General features: G+C 41.4%; 1 protein-coding gene across 2 annotated transcripts in view; it reads left to right on the top strand.

Moving 5' to 3' along the window:
* Positions 1–6,878: 6,878 nt before the first annotated feature.
* The window catches only part of LOC129857570 (inhibitory synaptic factor 2A-like), a 37,299-nt gene continuing 24,216 nt past the window's right edge, over positions 6,879–19,961 (top strand). The window contains exons 1-2 of one of the 2 annotated variants that reach the window (XM_055925977.1): positions 6,879–7,463; positions 17,174–18,359. In XM_055925977.1, the coding sequence (XP_055781952.1) occupies positions 17,179–18,359 (1,181 nt within the window). In that variant the 5' untranslated portion in view covers positions 6,879–7,463; positions 17,174–17,178. The remainder of the gene's footprint in view (positions 7,464–17,173; positions 18,360–19,961) is intronic. The other variant, XM_055925984.1, reaches the window with a different exon arrangement.

Below are 19,961 nucleotides of genomic sequence, written 5' to 3' on the forward strand. Positions count from 1 at the left end.
TCCCCTTTTTTTTTTTAAAACCTCTTAAGGATCTGACATACTCCTGACATATCCAAATCTAACTGCCTGTAGCTCAGGCATTGAAGCAAGGATATGCATATTCTTGATATCATTTGAAAGGAAACACTCTGAAGTTTGTGGAAATGTGAAAGGAATGTAGGAGAACATAACACATTAGATCTGTTAAAAGAAAATACAAAAGAAAAAAACGATTTTTTTTTTGTATTGTTTTTGTACCATCATCTTTGAAATGCAAGAGAAAGGCCATAATGTATTATTCCAGCCCAGGCACCATTTAGATGCTGGCCACTAGATGGCAGCAGGGTATGTGCTAAGTTTTAGACTGATCCAATGAACCATTGCATTTCTGTTCAAAATGTAGCATCATGACTGCCCAAATGTTTTCAAGTTCATAACTGTGCACTCTCCTGAAACAATAGCATGGTATTATTTCACTGTAATAGCTACTGTAAATTGGATAGTGCAGTTAGATTAACAAGAATTTAAGCTTTCTGCCAATATCAGATATGTCTATGTCCTGGGAAATGTTCTTGTTACTTAGAAATTCATGCTAATCACATTAGTCTACATTAGCTCAATCGCCCCCGTGGGGGACCCACCGATCCTGAAGAAGTTTTTTAACAACATAGGAAAAATGAATAATTTAGATTTAGAATTATAAATATTTCACCTAAGAATGTACATCTGAGAGATGCACTTGACAGCATACTTCCTCTCCTCTGAGCATTTGAAAATAGCGGAAAATTAACTGCCAAAACAAGTGGAAGAAACACAATAACGTTGGCTGCTGAACCTAAACAGAGTCCTCTCGCTCCCTAACTTCCCCTTATAATGTGCAAATACATTTTCTCTGTTCTCTGTAACCAGCTGAATGAGATAATGGACCCTATCAGATATGTATGTAGTTGGTGCTGTATAGTACCTGATATACATGGGTTCTAACTTGAAAACCACAAAGACTGACGGAAGGTCCTAAACGCAAGGTCATAATTCTTTGACAAGGTGGAAGAACAGATTGCCTGTAGTCTACTGTACACGGTAAAATGGTGCGCACCAAGTGGCACTTCCTTTTTAATATGGAAACTGGCTGTGGCGATTTTTCGACATTATTCACAACATATTGACACAGGTACAACCTTTATAGAAAAAAAAACGAATTTCATCAATTACATGTGGAAAACTTATTTGAGTGAACATTAGCAAGCCAGCAGCAGATTAAACAGAAAGTGAATTATCTCTTCCCTCTCTCCCTGGTTTTAGTTTGCGGCTATCAGTGTCTAGCTGGCTAGGTTAAGGATATTTACTAGGCCATACCATTGACAAACGTAGGTATGTTATCGACATATGGCAGTACACAAACAAAATCTAACTCACTTATTTTGCCATCTAGAAAGAAATAGCTATTATTACCAAATGCTCTTCAGGCAAATCACGAGTGGTACCATTAGTATGACAAGATGATAATACAGATCCTTCAGAAAGTATTCAGACCCCTTGACTTTGTCCACATTTTGATACGTTACAGCCTGATTCTAAAATGGATTTAATAAAACATTTCTCAGCAATCTACACACAGTGCCCCATAATGACAAAACAAAAACAGGATTTTGACATTTTTGCAAATATATATATATATATATAAAAAAAAAAAAAAAAAACTTATTTACACAAGTATTCAGACCCTTTGCATTGAGCCAAAAAATGTTGCTCAGCTGCATCCTGTTTCCATTGATCATCCGTGAGATGTTTCTACAACTGAAGTCCACCTGTGGAATATTCTATTGATTGGACATGATTTGGAAAGGCACACAACTGTCTATATAAGGCCCCACAGTTGACAGTGTATGTCAGAGCAAAAACCAAGCAATGAGGTCGAAGGAGTAGAGCTCCGAGACCGGATTGTGTTGTCATGACTACACGTGAGGATCACATTGGGTCAGATCAGCTTGGCAAGGGCTGACAATCACCAGACCCTCTCCCAGACCCTTTACTACCTCCACACACTGGTCAAACATTTTATGCAGCAGAGGACTCCCTGGCTCTCTAGAATTGGGATGGGAATGTCTTTGTATAGTGAGAGGTTTACCAGCCCAAAACTCTAGCATCCAAAAAGTGAACTCTGGAACAATATTTCTAACATAAAGAATGTGGGAAATGGTCAGTGGGGACCTAAATAATAATAATGTTGCTTTTCATTTTGTGATGTAATTAAAAACTGTATGAACCAAATACTGTAACTTAGGAAGGACACCCCCTCTAGTGGTCAAGTTTCCATCCAATATGTTTTCTATGTGATATGACAATTAATGAAACTATTTTTTGTAAGATAGGAATGTGATTTTAGGAGTCACAAGAGATAACTTCTAATCATATCCTTTGCACATTAAGTAGCCACGCCCCGAGTGAGGTCAGAGAGCTTGTCAGCGTGATGGAACTGCCCTTTTCGACATTGGTGCCTGACTAAGAATTAACAAATCATACCAGACGACGTGAGACTGTGGTCCACCCGTTGAAATCGTTAGAAACTCTGAAACTCTCAACCTCAACACTAGATGAGAAGATAACCTCACCTGCCAGACCAGGAAACGGGGAGTGTTAGCTACATGTGGGAAATGGTTGAAACAACTCAAGATGAAGAAGATAAACTCACCAGACTACCTGAACATGAACAGATTGCAGCTGTCCGTGTAAAGGGGTTCAAACTCTGACTATCCACACAAGCTAAGAACAAGTTCTGAACAAAAACAGCCCATTGGAGACCAGACAACTAAGAAGGACATTGTGACATATGGTGGACAATCAGAGCATATACAAGTGGCATGTACAACGGCATTCAAACACGTAAATACATTCATTGCTTCTTATTCCAAAACGGGTGGCGGTTCACATGCAAAGTATATGATTATTGTGAAGAAAGTCCTAGAATGTATCCATGATAAATGTCCCTTTTTCTCCATCTCTCTATTTTACTCATTTCTCTACTTATTTTTCCATCTCTGTGTAAAAAGCTGTAATAACTTGGTAGTCCACTAGGGACTTTTGTCTCATATAAGTGTGTATGTGTATTCTGTGTTATTATTTAGTTAGTTAGTAAATAAATGATTAAACCAACTTGTGTTTTACTGAATGATGAGCAACGTTTGGGGTTCCTGCAGATCCAAGAAGGTTAAAACTGAGCAGAATGAGACTGATATGAGGTAATGATTAATAAGTGACTGCTAATGATATGTAACTTCTTCTAGAGTTTAATTTGGGAGACGGTAACTCGTTAACTTCTTGGGGATAGGGGGCAGAGTTTTCACATATGGAAAAATAGCGTGCACAATTTCAACTTCGTTCTACTCATCCCCAGAATATAAGATATGCATATCATTAGTATATTTGGATAGAAAACACTCTTCTTCCGTGTTGCCCCAAATGCCTAATGAGTTAATAGTTACATGGTTAATTGAATCGGGTAACAATTAAACATAGTTAGTGGATTAAATAAATCTCAGATTAACAAAAATCATGTCACGACAGTGTCAAGGAAAAGATCTGGACAAGGGTACCAAAACATTTTTGCAGCATTAAAGGTCCACAAGAACACAGTGGCCTCCATCATTCTTAAATGGAAGAAGTTTGGAGCCACCAAGACTCTTCCTAGAGCTAGACGCCCCGTCAAACTGAGCAATCGGTGGAGGGAGAAGGGTCAGGGAGGTGATCAAGAACCTGATGGTCACTCTGACAGAGCTCTAGAGTTCCTCTGTAGAGATGGGAGATCCTTCCAGAAGGACAACCATCTCTGCAGTACTCCACCAATCAGGCCTTTATGGTAGAGTGGCCAGACGGAAGCCCCTCCTCAGTAAAAGGCACATGACACCCCGCTTGGAGTTTGCCAAAAGGCACCTGAAGACTCTCATACCATGAGAAACAAAATTCTCTGGTCTGATGAAACCAAGATTGAAATCTTTGGCCTGAAGTTGATTTAATCAATTTAATCAATTTTGAAATAAGGCTGTATTGTAACAAAATGTGGGAAAAGCAAAGGGGTCTGAATACTTTCCGAAGGCACTGTATTCATTCAGAAACGGAGGAAGAGCATATCTAGCTGTTCCATCTGACTGTGCGATCCACTGTCTCATCAGCCCAGCCAAGCAATTTATAAACTTGATCTCCACTATACAAAGTATTTAGACATTATCTTACATTTATTTTAGATGTGCAGGTAGCATTTCTCAGCCAGTCGAAATCATGAATTAGATGGCATCAGTTTAATGGATATATACAAAGAAATGTAAATTGAAAAAAAGGTAACTCGAAATGAACTGCAGCTAGTTTGCGGTCTTTCCAGCTTCAGTTTGAAGTGATTGTGTTAGCTGTGTTGTTGGCTAGCTCCTCTGAACGATAGTGTCCTGACGAATGAGCAGATTTTCTATGCCAGGCGACATCACGCTTCATTAGCTCATTGTTATGGATGTATCCAAATACAGTAAATGTCCCACGTAACTGTAATTTAGCCATTGTTGGCTAGCTAGCATGCAAGGCATAAGAACGTTGCGTCCATAGATACAGAACAAAAAGACTGAACGACTGGGTTAGCAACCAAACCGAACAAACGACCAGCCGACTTTGGTAGCAACCCTAGATTTGTGTCAGGACTATAGCTTGTGGAAGGATGAAATAGTATGAATAAATTCCTCAAAATAATGTTTTTAGTGAAAATATGTCAACCATTATTTGAATATGTTGGTAACCCGTTGTATAAAAGTGATAATGCACTGGAAAGACAACCCCCGTACAACCCCCGCATTATCACTTAATTATCAAGCTAACGTTAGCTGCTGTCTCATCAACAAGAAGCAACTGTGACAACATTAATCCTAACATTTAAAAAAATAAACGTTCCAATTGAGCAAAATCCACAACATATCCTTCCAAAGAAGGCCTGAGAAGCACCGGAGCCAGGCTATGGATCCGCAATCGGATCTATGGCCTAAGTGTGTCATATCAGTTTAGCCTGCACATGGCAGGCTGTATAGAAAACTCCCCTTTAGCAACAGAACGGACGAATTACCGCAACTTGCAGCCCCACAATGCGCAGCCCCAGTATATTCCATATTCCGTTGCTAGAATCTGCCATCAGTTCTGTGTAGGGAATATCTTTGAGATGCCCTAACCCATAGCAGATGTCTGCTGGAGATGTCGCATCAATCCACCAGACGAGCTATCCACACACACAGTTTTGGCCCCAGACATTGGGCTCTATACAGTAACATTGACCTCCGTAGCGGCCAAAAATACTCTTTCCCATCTTGTACTATCTAGAATATGACAGCACCAGCAATTAGCTATCAACAGCTGGCAGACATGTCGACATTTGATTAGTTTTACCTGTCTTACGTAGATGGAAGACATGAGCTAAATGCGGTAGCACTATAGCTAGTTAATAACGTTAGCATCGAGGTACCAAGCTAGTTTTTTCACTTACCCTTATCACTTTCATTCTCACATTCTCACTGATAATTCTCAGTTTCTGCTGGTGCAGCTGGCTGTTTGAGATGCTTTAGAAGCCACATTGATGGTAGGGACAACATCTACTTTGAGAAGCAACTTCTTGATGAAGCCCTCCTTCCGTTGTTGATGACTGTGAAAGTTCTCAGGGATGAAATGTGCCCCTCAGATTGTCGAGTAGATGTCCAATTTGCCCGCCTCATTCTCACACATTTTAAAGAATCTTTTCATTCACTGTGTGACGTTCACCACGGGGCATTGTGGGATTGTTTCCCGAAGTTAGTGCTGATTTGGAGAACACCTCAAACCCAACTTTTAGAACAACATCACAATATTATAACAATTGATTTAAGAGTTTGTCATTTGTGAATTTTTCTTTGGGTGCTCTAAGTTACTATTATATGCATTTCTGGCATTGAGAAATAGGTGCTACACTCCCTTTAAATCAATAAGACAGCAGTCAGCAGATTACCATTCCGCCTCCCCCTCAGCTCTTTGCAAGACAAACGTTATTTGGAAAGCTTTTCTGCAGGTTGCTTACTCAAGCAAAGCACAGGCAAACTTTTAGTCACACTGTCTGAGAGCTCTCAGAGCAGTCACTTGTGGTGCCTTAGTGTCTCATTTCTGCTGTATTTCAACATTGTTATGCAGTAGCTTACCCAGCAGAGGAAAACAAAACATACAATGGTGGAGGATTTTATTGTTTTGAAGATCCTTTCCAATCGCATATCACCATCTTGATGTATCACATATCACCCTCATGATATGCACACCACATTTCACTGCACAATATCTAGCGTTTATCACAACCAACTGAGTTAAGTATTTCACAACCCACAGCCAGAATGGAAGTATTGCCTGTGCACTTACCTTGAATGCAGAGAAAAATAATAGAACACTTTACACCAATCAAGAACTCAAAGGGAGATGGGCTTTGACATACTGTAGGCGTTGTTTTTCTTGCTAGTATATGCAAATCCCAGTAACATGGTAACACGGCTGCAAGTCAAGATCTCTTTGTGAGGTCAGCGATCAGCGGTAGACATGCAGAGCTGGATACAATTTATTAATTCTCCTTTTGTGTCCACATCTCTTCCTCTCTTGTTCTCTCCTTCCAGATTACATACTAATACTCTCTCAACTCCTCTCTCTCCCCCAACGTTTCCTCTCCCTCTTTTTCTTCCTTCCCCCTCTGTCTCTTCTCTTCTCCTTTCACAAACAGGGTGTCAGATATCTAAAAGTAACGAGGGAAGGAGACATCCAATTAAAAACACAATGCATTATTATTTCAGAGCCTTCCCCACAGGCAATCTGGGAAGCCGTTCAGATGATATAACAGCTCACCAGCCCGTATGCCACTATGCCAGCTCAGAAGACATGATAAGGAGGTTTTTACTGTTAATGCATGACCTCACCAGCTGTGGCAACTATGGACTTTCCCCAGCAGCTTGCGCTTTCCCCCTCTCTCACCCTCCCTGGCTCTCATCCTCCCTCTTCCCCTCTCTCTTGCTCTCTCTCTCTCTCTCTTTCTCTCTCTCACTCACAAACACGCACACTCCCAAATGCACAGGGATTGCAGCAGCAGCGTGAGATGGAGATCTCCGTTGCGTGTACTGTACGAGTGCTTATTGCCGGTGAGAGCAGGAGCACCAGCGGACGAGTGTCAGTGATGCTTGAATGAGGTGAAAGAGAGAGAGAGTCAGACAGAGAGAGAGAGAAGTAGGGAGGACTTCATTGTGGACCTTATGGGGTTGGAGGCAGTTTTTTTTCTATCCTGAACCTTTGCCGATGTGCCACAACTATCCAGCCGTCACTGCAGTGGCTGTCTCTTTGGTACCCTATCCTCTCTCTGGACGGAGCTCTCTATGCCACTACATGAATGGATATGCACCAGCTCAGTGGGAGATCTCTGCTTTCTCATCCTTTGCTCCACTGATTTGTTTCTCAAGGTAAGTGTTTAACACTTAAGTCTGTATAGTAATAACGATAGGAAGTTAATGTAGAAAGATAGGAGAACCTGCACTTAGTGTCAGTTTATCAGCTTTGATTTGTCAAGATACAGCAGGTGCCTGAGTGGTTTGAATGTCTTTACTGTATTTGATCTGATATACTGTAGTGGTGTATGTTTGGTTGCTTTATTGTCTAGACGCTGGTATGTGGAGGATTCAATGGGGGCATTCTAGCCAAGCAGTAAAAGGCTCACGATTTATCTGGAGAAAGCAAAGATGTTGTCTTTATGTTATCTGTTTCACTGTTGGCTGATACTATCTGATTTCCTGTTTAGAAAGTGTAATGAACAGATTACTGAACAAGGAAATGTTCAGATGAATATTCAGTTAGATTTTACATATTGATTTAGTCTTGTAGCGTTGATCAATTGTTCTTAAGGGTTGACCATTATTGCTCTTTTCAATGGGCTAACACATGTGATCATTGGCATTGTATAATTTTTAGGGATATCAATAAAGTGCTTAAGTGCTTGTGACAGTGAGATGTAGTTGGTGTTCAGTGTTGAACACATACCATAGCTACAGTAGTGCTGCTGAAAGTACAGCGAGTATCATGAGCGATGGATGTGTTCCTCAAGGCTTCATGTGAGGAGGAGATGAGCATCCCACCTGGGACTCGCAACTTATCATGAGTAATGACGTGTGATCTTGACGCTCCCGGCAGAGCACTGCATCACATAGAGGGCAGATCAGATTTTCTCTCTCTCCTCTCTCTGTCTATTAAATACTGTTTCATAGTCATCCCACTCTTCTCTCTCTATAGCCCCGTCTATACCTGGTGCTAACATGCATCCTCTGTCCTGATCTTGTCCATATTCTGATTGTGCCCAAATTTTTGGGCACGTGTAGATGATTAAAAGACGCATTGTGATCTGATCTTCCTGACCAGCTCCGGAGGTATTCAGGGACCCAATGTATCTGGATATCGATCAAGTGTAAACAAAGCTGGATGGTCAAGCCATTTAAATCATTATGCAAGCCTCTAAAATAATTGACAGGTAGCACCACTGATGTATTGCATCAATAATTGTCAATAATTCATATTTTTTCAAAATAATTACAAGGAGGCAACAGGAAATCTGGTCACAATGCAGACATAGTGGATGGATAAGAGACACATTTTAATACCATGTGTTGATGTGACACTGATTGGATCATATTGATCAGATCACGAAATCCACATTAGCGCAAGGTGCAAACGGGGCTTCTGAAACCAGTTCAGAGGGTTTGTTCTCCCCCTGCCTCATTTCAAACCCATCTCTGTCTCTACAGAAACCTCTATCTTAGAAACCAGTTTATGGTGTGCCCAAACCATCTTCTATCCTAGGCCCCCATCTCTGTCTCTCTCAGTCTAATAAAATGTTGTATTCTCCCTCGGCTCTGTTTTTGAGAAACCAACCACTTAGTTCCTTCATCCTTTTCTGTTGTTGGAGCAATTCAAATTATCTTACTCTTTCTTTGAAACATCAGTAGCCATACCCTGGTCAGTGAGTGAGTACAAAGGGTGGCTCACAGTAACCTGTAAATATGGTACAATTGGGCAAGGAACAGCTACTGTAAGGCATGGGAACATTAACCAATTTGCCATCTCACTCTCCCCTGCTTCCGGGAAACACCCCTCAGTTCCTCACAGCTCTCTCTCCCTTGTAACCATGTCAATGTGTCAGATGTAATGCACTTCTCCTTGTCATGGTGATGCTAAGCTTACTCTTCGGAAGATCCATTTCATAGCACTGGCTTTCAGTGGGCAGATGAGCAAATTGAGGCCTTTTTAAAAGCTCCCCTACTCCTCTGTAAAATAAAGTGCTGTGCAGTGATGAATATTTTAAGCCAATGCCATAAAGCACACTGTCTCAGGTGTATCCTGCAGCCCAGCAAGTTACTAAGAATTCACCAGACAGACAGAACCGAGATATGAGGATGTGCATTACTGGGGGATACCTAGCCTATAACTTGGTGGGAGTGTCAAATAATGTATGGTAAGTACCACACATATACCACATTGTGTAGGATAGTATTCTACAGTATACAAAAAAATAATATAGTAAGTACTAAACATGATCGAGGGATACTGCAGTGTGGAGTATAGTATTCTACAGTATACTACAATTTGCTACAGAATTCTATAGTAAGTACTATAATATTCTATAGTAAACTGTAGTATTTCCCCCATGTGGGGAAGGCCAGTATGATAATGATAAGAATTACCAATGATAATGATAAGAATTACCAAAAAGATACTAATTCTTACAGATGTCCCCACATCACTCACATTATTCTCAAATCACATATTGTGCAATGGATGGCGAAGTGCTTCTGATTAGGTAAACCTGCATGATCAAACAGTAGATACAAAGTACCCAACAAAGAGTTATGGCCCCTCCTCTTTTGGCATCCTAGATGGGCTTAAAAAAGGGTGCCAATATGCTATGCAACACACACATCTGGCGTGTGTCCTCAGATATTCCCAATTATAAACTGGGTGGTTCGAGCCCTGAATGCTGATTGGCTGAAAGCCGTGGTACTGTATATCAGACCGTATACCAAACACTTATTTTTACTGCTCTAATTACATTGGTAACCAGTTTATAATATAAATAAGGCACCTCGGAGGTTTGTGGTATATGGCCAATATACCTCAAGTAAGTGCTATATCCAGGCACTCTGCGATGCGTCATGCGTCATGCGTAAGAACAGCCCTTAGCTGTGGTATATTGGCCTTATACCACACCATCTCAGGCCTTTTTTTCCTTAATTATCTCTCTCTGTACAATGGGTTTTTCCAAGATGGTGTCATGGGGGAATTTGTGCATTGGGGCAATCGAGGCTCCTCAGAGGAGCAAGGGGAGGACCATCCTCCTCAGTGAATCAAATAAATAGTGAAACATTAAAAAAGTTATAATTTTTTGATAATATTGAGAAACACCCTAGGTTTACAAGTAGCTTTTCCTTTTACCATTTAGTTACCTATGCCATATCATATTCTGCGATTAGGTTCTTCAGTAGATAATGCTCATGATCTTTAATCCACAAATAGAGTTGTGAAGTACTGTATGTTATATAAATGAACTTTGTTGTGAAGATAACACTTTCATGGTGCTGTGAGCAGTGCGCTGACTGTGCCGTACACACTCAGTAAAAAGGGTATGGTTAGAGTACAGTATTGTTCCCTGGGGTACAAAAAAGATCGAAATACACATAATGTACCTTCAGAGGTACACATAATGATCTCACATGGTACTGTTTGGTTCCTTTAAGGGTACATGTGTGGCAGTGGAAGCTCCTCAGAGCAGGAAGGGGAGGACCATCCTCCTCAGTGAATTTCATAAAAGTAAAAATAGCGAAACATTAGAAAAGTTGTCTTTTTGAGATACAACTGTACTAAATATATTCACGTTACCGAAACATTGATTTTAAACACACTGTTTTTCAATGAAGGTCTACAGTAGCCTCAACAACACTCTGTAGGGTAGCACCATTGTGTAGCCGTAGGACAGCTAGCTTCCGTCCTCCTGTGGGTACATTGATTTCAATACAAAAACCTAGGAGGCTCAGGCTCACCCCCTTCCATATACTTACACACTAATTATGACAACTTCTGGAGGATGTCCTCCAACTTATCAGAGCTCTTGCTGCATGAACTGACATGTTGTCCGCCTAATCAAAGTATCAGAGGATGAATATAGGACTGGAAGCATAAGCTAGCTAAGCTAGCACTGCAGTGCATAAAACGTGGTGAGTAGTTGACTCAAAGAGAGAGAACAACAATAGATTTCTTAAAAAATGAAAGAGAAGCGAGAGAGAGAAAGAGAGAGAGAGAGAGCTATCTATTAGTCTATATTTTTACTTTAACTTTCACTTACTTGTTTAGCGTATTCAAACACCCGGCTCAAACAGAGAGGGATGCTATGTTAGCTAGCTAGCTATGGCTATCCAACACTGGCACTCTTCCAAGTCAAAGTACATTTTTGGTTTAATTAATTTATTGCCACCGGGGCCCACCAGTGTAACTGCAAAGCTGCTTTATCACAAGGATGTAGGCTGTGTGTAGTGGTTAATGGTTAGGATACGAAGGTTTGGCTTGGAAAGGTTTTTTCGCCTGGCCACAGACAACTGATGTGTTGTGCACTGAAGACCACAAGAAAAGGGAAAAGGTGAGAGGAGGAGAGCATACAGATGTAAGAAGGAATTATACAACGAGCAAAGGGATCATACTGTTTGTATGTGGCTACTATGAAAGTGAACTGTGTTTGTGTGTATTCATTCCGCCGATTCTATTGAAAAACATTTCTTATAAGCAAGCAAGCGTAATATAACGAGGATAAACTTACCTGAATTTGTCCAATAAAAACTCTTCTTTGCAACTGTTGGACTAATGATTACACTCTAGATCAGCTACATGTAGGCAAGAGTGTGCAAGACGGTATTGAATGTGTCACTGTTTGTCACCTTGACTACAAAAAAAACATCTCGACCTGTGCACCTATGCTGTAAACTTTCAATCATGGGCTAGGTTGTAGCAACGATGGGTATAGGGAAACTGTGAGTATAATGTAGTAGCCTAAACCTATCAATGTTACATTGAGCTGGGTGAATGGAATATGAATGACAGCCATCCAATATGCTTAAACAGCACCAACCGCCACTGTGTTGGGGAATTAGTATATGGTGTCACGACATAAATGTTACGGATTGTTATGATTTGATGCACTGAGAGAACATGCCTTGGCAGCAGATAGACAGCAAACTGCAAGTGAGATGTGGGTTTCCATTCACTGATAATATGCATCACGTGTGCTGTGTCAAGGTCAATGCCATTGATAGTGCTGCTATCAATGCCTCTGTAATACCATTGCTATACCATTTATGAGAGTGGATAGGCTGTATTTTAATCCTACTAACACGCCTTATCAGGAGAGCTTGTCAATCACTACACCTCAACAGAACCTCTCTAGAAGCATGTTCACATGCTGGAGCTGAATATCGTAAGTCAGCAATGTTATAGATTTGCTAGCAGGGATAGTGATACATTCATATATATATATATTTTTATTTATTTATTTTACCGTTATTTTACCAGGTAAGTTGACTGAGAACACGTTCTCATTTGCAGCAATGACCTGGGGAATAGTTACAGGGGAGAGGAGGGGGATGAATGAGCCAATTGTAAACTGGGGATTATTAGGTGACCATGATGTTTTGAGGGCCAGATTGGGAATTTTAGCCAGGACACCGGGGTTAACACCCCTACTCTTACGATAAGTGCCATGGGATCTTTAATGACCTCAGAGAGTCAGGACACCCGTTTAACGTCCCATCCGAAAGACGGCACCCTACACAGGGCAGTGTCCCCAATCACTGCCCTGGGGCATTGGGATATTTTTTAGACCAGAGGAAAGAGTGCCTCCTACTGGCCCTCCAACACAACTTCCAGCAGCATCTGGTCTCCCATCCAGGGACTGACCAGGACCAACCCTGCTTAGCTTCAGAAGCAAGCCAGTAGTGGTATGCAGGGTGGTATGCTGCTGGCATATATATATATATAACCAGCCAGCTCAGTCCTATGTCCAAAGAACTGACAGAAATCACTAGATAATTATGGCGATGACCACTCAATCATAGCATCTGATGTGGAGTTTTCTATCTAACATTTTTGTATGAAGAACTGAAGGGCAATTGTAACAGACCGCATGGTCTGCCAGAGTTCATAAGGAGATTTAAGAGGATTACTTTGCAATTTTAGAGTCAAATTCATAATCTCCTGTATGGTTGGGGCCAAACCAGGGAAGGACCTCTGGTCCTTAGCAGTGATAGGTAGCCCTGGGAAGTAGGGAGTGAGTAGGAAGAGGAAAAGTAACTGGTTATTCTGAGGAGTTGTGGCGGTGACACATACTCAGTTGTCTTTAAAATGATCATATGACACTCCAGGTTTGCTCAAGAACCTTGAGGGAATGAGGATTTTTTAAATATACAGTATTTATTCTCTATGTGTGAATTAGCATTTAGCTTTTTTACATGCTTTGGCTTGTGTCTGAATATAAAGTAAGGACAACTTCAGAGGACTTTGTATGAATCTAGATACAATTCAATGGTTTGAGATGGCTAGAAGAATATATCTAAAAAGGCTTCCCTTTCATCTGTAGTCTGAGATACAAAAAAGGTCATAATGTCTAGGCCACAAGGTGAAACACCTGGCAAGATTCCCAACACATTCAGTTGGCCCTTTTATCAGCCCTTGTCCAATGCTATCTTAAAACTTCTTATGGCTGCAATCCCGTTAACGGGATGATATGACAACTTCAAACAACAGAAATCTCACAAAAAAAATCCTCAAACATACATGTATCTTATACCATTTTAAAGGTAATCTTGTTGTTAATCCCACCAAAGTGTCCGATTTCAAATAGGCTTTACAACGAAAGCACCACAAACGATTATGTTAGGTCACCGCAATATCACAGAAAAACACAGCCATTTTTCCAACCAAAGACAGGAGTCACAAAAAGCAGAAATAGAGATTCAATTAATCCCTAACCTTTGATGACCTTCATCAGATGACACTCATAGGACTTCATGTTACACAATACATATATGTTTTGTTCGATTAAGTTCATATTTATATCCAAAAACCAAGTTTACATTGGCGCCATGTTCAGAAATGCCTCCAAAATATCCGGAGAAATTGCAGAGAGCCACGTCAAATAACATAAATACTCATCATAAACTTTGATGAAAGATACATGTTTTACATAGAATTAAAGATACACTTGTTCTTAATGCACCTCCTGTGTCAGATTTCAAAAATCTTTACGGCAAAAGCACAATATTCAATAATCTGAGAACAGCGTTCCGCCACAAAAGGAAGCCATACAGTTACCCGCCAAATTGTGCAGTCAACAAAACTCTTAAATCTTCACTTACCTTTGCTGATCTTCGTCAGAATGCACTCCCAGGACTTCCACTTCCACAAGAAATGTTTGTTTTGTTCCGTAATGTCCATCATTTATGTCCAAGTAGCTACTTTTGTTAGCGCGTTTAGTACACAAATCCAAACGCTCGTGCAGGTCCAGCTGAACGTCGGACGAAAACTTCAAAAAGTTATGTTACAGGTCGAAGAAACTTGTCAAACTAAGTATAGAATCAATCTTTAGGATGTTGTTATCATAAATATTCAATAACGTTCCAACCGGAGAATTCCTTTGTGTCTATAGAAGTGTAACGACCCTGGGTTTATAAGCGCTGAAATCGACTCTGCCGCTCAAGCATGCTTTTGCGGCACAGTCGATAGCGTGCCGGACCTCGGGCTAGAAGGTCGAGGGTTCGAGACCTGCTCCCTGCCTGTTTCATTACATTGGTGTCAGAAGTGATCAGACCTTGCATCCACGACAGTGCGTGTGCTTGGCCGGTGAGCGCGTTCCTGTAAGACGTAGATTCGCAAGCTAGCGCGAGGACTCGCTCTTTGAAAGTAGGGAGGAGTGTAACGACCCTGGGTTTATAAGCGCGGAAATCGACTCTGCCGCTAGAGCATGCTTTTGCGGCACAGTCGATAGCACGCCAGACCTCGGGCTAGAAGGTCGAGGGTTTGAGACCTGCTCCCTGCCTGTTTCATTACAGAAGTAATGGAACGCAAGTTGATATCATGTGGAATGCGCGTAACCAGGACCTGGCTCTCTGCCAGACCACTGACTTATTCCCCTCTCATTCAGCCCCACATTACAGTAGAGGCATCAGACAAGGTTCTACAGACTGTTGACATCTAGTGGAAGCCGTAGGAAGTGCAAACAGATCCATATCCTACTGTGTTTTCAATAGGCGATGAGTTGAAAATCAACCAACCTCAGATTTCTCACTTCCTAGTTGGATTTCTTCTCAGGTTTTTGCCTGCCATATGAGTTCTGTTATACTCACAGACATAATTCAGACAGTTTTAGAAACTTCAGAGTGTTTTCTATCCAATACTAATAATAATATGCATATATTAGCAACTATGACTGAGGAGCAGGCCGTTTACTCTGGGCACCTCTGTGCACCTTTCATCCAAGCTACTCAATACTGCCCCTGCAGCCATAAGAAGTTAATTAATATTGTGTGAGTGAGAGGACCTGAAATACTGACAGACTCTCTTTAAAACGTTGATAATGGGGCTTCCTTTCTTCCTTCTTTTATTCAGGTGACATTAGGGGTAGTGTGGTAGAATCAGTGTTCATATATTTCCCACATGGACAGAAGGCAATGCTAAGGCTAATACAGGCTCTTGGATAACTCCAAAATATTAATGACTTACATATGATTTACAGTCTGTTTCATTATAAGCAAATTGTGTGGGGTAGTGCTTTGGACTTAGGACTTATAAGGAGTTTGAGATTAAAAAACAGTATGTCACCAAGCATATTGATGGATTGATTACGTCTCAAAATGATTGAATGTGATTGCGTTCAAAGAAGTGACTTTGCCATGAAGGGCCTGCATTTGTGTAGTAACAAATTCTGTATTTAGGTTTATTTATCACATAGTGTCTCATCGTATAAAGATGATAAACTAGCTCAGCTCTGATACTTCCTTTGAACACAATTTCATTCCCTAAAACTGCTTTCCATGTTAGTCCGTTGGTAATGAAATCTAGTACAAATCTCGTACATTATTCCAATGATACAAAGTCAAACATTATTCAATGCAATACAGCCTCTTAAATACGACAGCTCTGAATGTGGAATATCTATAGAAATCTTTATTTGGCATAAGAAAAATAACATAAAATAAGTCTGTGTCTGTGTGTGTCTCATCTGTGACATAAATCGTGATCTCGTATAAATACATCTCTGGGCCCGGTTGCATAAAACATTTTAAGTTATCTTTTCCCTTAAAGTTTCATTAGCTTTAAGTCAGTTGCACAAAACATTTTAAGGTGAATCCCCCCCTTAAATTCAGTGGCAAAGTTAAGGATCCCCATGATTTACCTTAACTGCTTCATTCAGTATCGATTTCAATGTAAACGTCATTTGTGGAGTTGAATGTCGCTTTCATCTGCCCTGGTTACAAAAGGAAAACATTAACCAGCTAACTACTTACCTAAACAATGGAAGGTGCACAAACGATGGCTACAAAGCTAGCTGGCTAGTTAGCTATCCACTCTGTAAGCTAGCTTGATGTACTAGAAAGAAATAGAAACAAGTTGAGAAAAAAGTAACTACAATAAACTTGGTTTATTATCTTCTGAAGCAATTTGGTTATCCTGTCTTGATTGTAGAAGTTCTGTTCTGCTATCTCACAAAATACATGTAATCTCTTTGAGGAAACATTTAGTCAGTGAAGCAGGCCGTCTCCATGGTAACCAGATACTCTTTCAGCCGTACATGCCTTCAAACTACAGTAAAACCCCTTAAGTATGCTCTTACCTAAGGGATTATTTGAGGGGATCTCTTTAACACCTTTAAACAGTTATCTTAGATAAGGGACAATTATTCCTTAAGGTGAACCCTTAAGGGAAACACTTAAGATGTTTTATGCAACTGGGCCCTAACAGTCTAGATGTTAGTTGCTCAGTAACAGAACAAAGAAAATAAAAACGATCTGCTGCCTAAAGTAAATGTACTGTGATTAAACCCCAGCATAATATGACATACACTGTATATTTCTCTCCCTTCTCCCAGAAACCATGGTGAGCAAGGAGAGCAGCAGGGTCGTGCTCTCCAACTCAGAGTCAGATTCAGAGACAGGCCCGTCACATAGCTTGGAGGCCCAATACGGTCCTGACGGCAAACAGCAGGTGAAGAAGAGGAACAAAGCCTTACAAGTCCGCTTCAAGGATATCTGTGACGCCCAGAACGAGCAGCTGGCAGGGGGGCGAGGAGCAAGGTCCATTTCCTGTAAAGTGGCATACAGAAAGTACATGGCGATGCCTGCGCGGCGCTCCATCCCCAATGTGACTAAGAGCACGGGTGTCCAGACGTCACCAGACCTTACGAAACACTACCAGACTTTCCCCTTCGAGCGAAAGAAAGGACACACGATCAAACACACGGCCTTGGTGGAGGACTACAAGGGTCAAAACAATGGGTTTTTGAGTGACTTGAAAGGTCAGGAGGGGGCAGTGAGTTTAGAGGAGTGCTCGTCATCTCAGAGTGCAGGGAAGCATGTGCGGCAGACGCAGGCTCTGCTCCACCACAGGGACGACAGCAGTGGCACCGAGGATCTGTTATCCGGTGCCAACTGCATAGACGGGCGTGCGTGCCCGGACCCCTCTCTCCTCACAAAGGACACAGAGTGCTTTGCAAATGACCCAGCTCCCATGGGAGAGCCGGAGAACCAGCCTTCTGGCGTGAGGACCAAACACAAAGTATTATCCAAAGTGGACACGATGGGTGCCAATCCTTCCGCCAAACGCCACTTGGCAAACTGCGAGGAACCCTTACAGGACACAAGATCAAAGGTCACAAGTCCTGTTGCCTGGAACTCCCTGACGCAAGTGGAGAGTCTAGGGCTAGGGAGTCCGTCGGTGCACCACAAACGCAAGAAGGCCATGCAGCCTAATGGACAACAGTCTCAGACACTGCCTCACCCCCACAGTGCTGGCTGCTCTGTGGTCAAGGTAAAGGCACATCAGTACCAATCAGGGACTTTACCAGCCCCAAGGAAAACACAGTCGGGCCTGGAGGACCAGGCTTGCCCCCCAGGACGGCAAGGTGCCTGTCAGCAGATAGTGCCCTTACCTTGGAATGGGGATATTAAGGGAAAGCTCCAGGCCATGGAAAACATCATCAGCTCCAGTCAGGAAACCATCAAAGTTTTACTGGGGGTCATCCAAGAGCTGGAGAAGGGCGAGGCTCAAAGAGAAGGGTGAGTTGAACCATCCACCATACATCAAATGTGTCTAAATTCCTCAAGGTGGGAGTTTGACTCCAGTTCTTACTTCACAGGAGGGTGGTTTAAAAATAAAATATATCGATTAAAAAAAATTTTTTTTGCGGAAATGCCTTCTTGAACATATGAACTTGTGTCTTGATTACAAACTAGTATTTGATCTGTAAATATGGATAAACATGTTAAATTACGAGCCTAGTTTAGCCAAGGAGAAAGCACTGAGCTATGTAGGGAGAAAGACAGGATCCTTCCTGGTCAGCCATGATTGGCTGAGATAATGGAGGGGCTGAAGACGCCAAGAGATGAGTCCTGATTGGTCTGTCATGTCTCATAACAGAATGGGGGCTTACATGGTCAGTTTATAGATAATCTTGGCTATCACAGATTTTTGGAAAGATATACAGTTGAAGTCAGAAGTTTACATTCACCTTAGCCAAATACATTTAAACTCAGTTTTTCATTATTCCTGACATTTAATCCAAGTAAAAATTCCTGTTTTAGGTCAGTTGGGATAGCCACTTTATTTTTAAGAATGTGAAATGTCAAAATAATAGTCGAGAGAATGATTTATTTCAGCTATCATTTCTTTCATCACATTCCCAGTGGGTCAGAAGTTTAAATACACTCAATTAGTATTTTGGGGCATTGCCTTTAAATTGTTTAACTTGTGTCAAACATTTTGGGTAGCCTTCCACTTGCTTCCCACAATAAGTTGGGTGAATTTTGGCCCATTCCTCCTGACAGAGCTGGTGTAACTGAGTCAGGTTTGTAGGCCTCCTTGATCTTTTTCAGTTCTGTTCTTTTTCAGTTCTGCACACAAATTTTCTATAGGATTGAAGTCAGGGCTTTGTAATGGCCACTCCAATACCTTGACTTTGTTGTCCTTAAGCCATTTTGCCACAACTTTGGAAGTATGCTTGGGGTCATTGTCCATTTGGAAGACCCATTTGTGACCAAGCTTTAACTTCCTGACTGATGTCTTGAGATGTTGCTTCAATATATCCACCAAATTTTCTTGCCTCACGATGCCATCTATTTTGTGAAGTGCACCAGTCCCTCCTGCAGCAAAGCACCCCCACAACATGATGCTGCCACCCCCGTGCTTCACGGTTTGGATGGTGTTCTTCGACTTGCAAGCCTCCCCCTTTTCCCTCCAAACACAACGATGGTCATTATGGCCAAACAGTTCTATTTTTGTTTCATCAGACCAGAGGACATTTCTCCAAAAACATACGATCTTTGTCCCCATGTGCAGTTGCAAAACGTAGTCCGGCATTTTTATGGCCGTTTTGAAGCATTGGCTTCTTCCTTGCTGAGCGGCCTTTCAGGTTATGTTGATATAGAACTCGTTTTACTGTGCATATAGAAACGTTTGTACCTCTTTCCTCCAGCATATTCACAAGGTCATTTGTTGTTGTTCTGGGATTGATTTGCCCTTTTCGCACCAAAGTACGTTCATCTCTAGGAGACAGAACACGTCTCCTTCTTGAGCGGTATGACGGCTCTGTGGTCCTATGGTGTTTATACTTGTGTACTATTGTTTGTACATATGAACGTGGTACCTTCAGGCATTTGGAA

This window comes from Salvelinus fontinalis, chromosome 1 (assembly GCF_029448725.1).
Source record: "Salvelinus fontinalis isolate EN_2023a chromosome 1, ASM2944872v1, whole genome shotgun sequence".
Lineage (NCBI taxonomy): Eukaryota > Metazoa > Chordata > Actinopteri > Salmoniformes > Salmonidae > Salvelinus > Salvelinus fontinalis.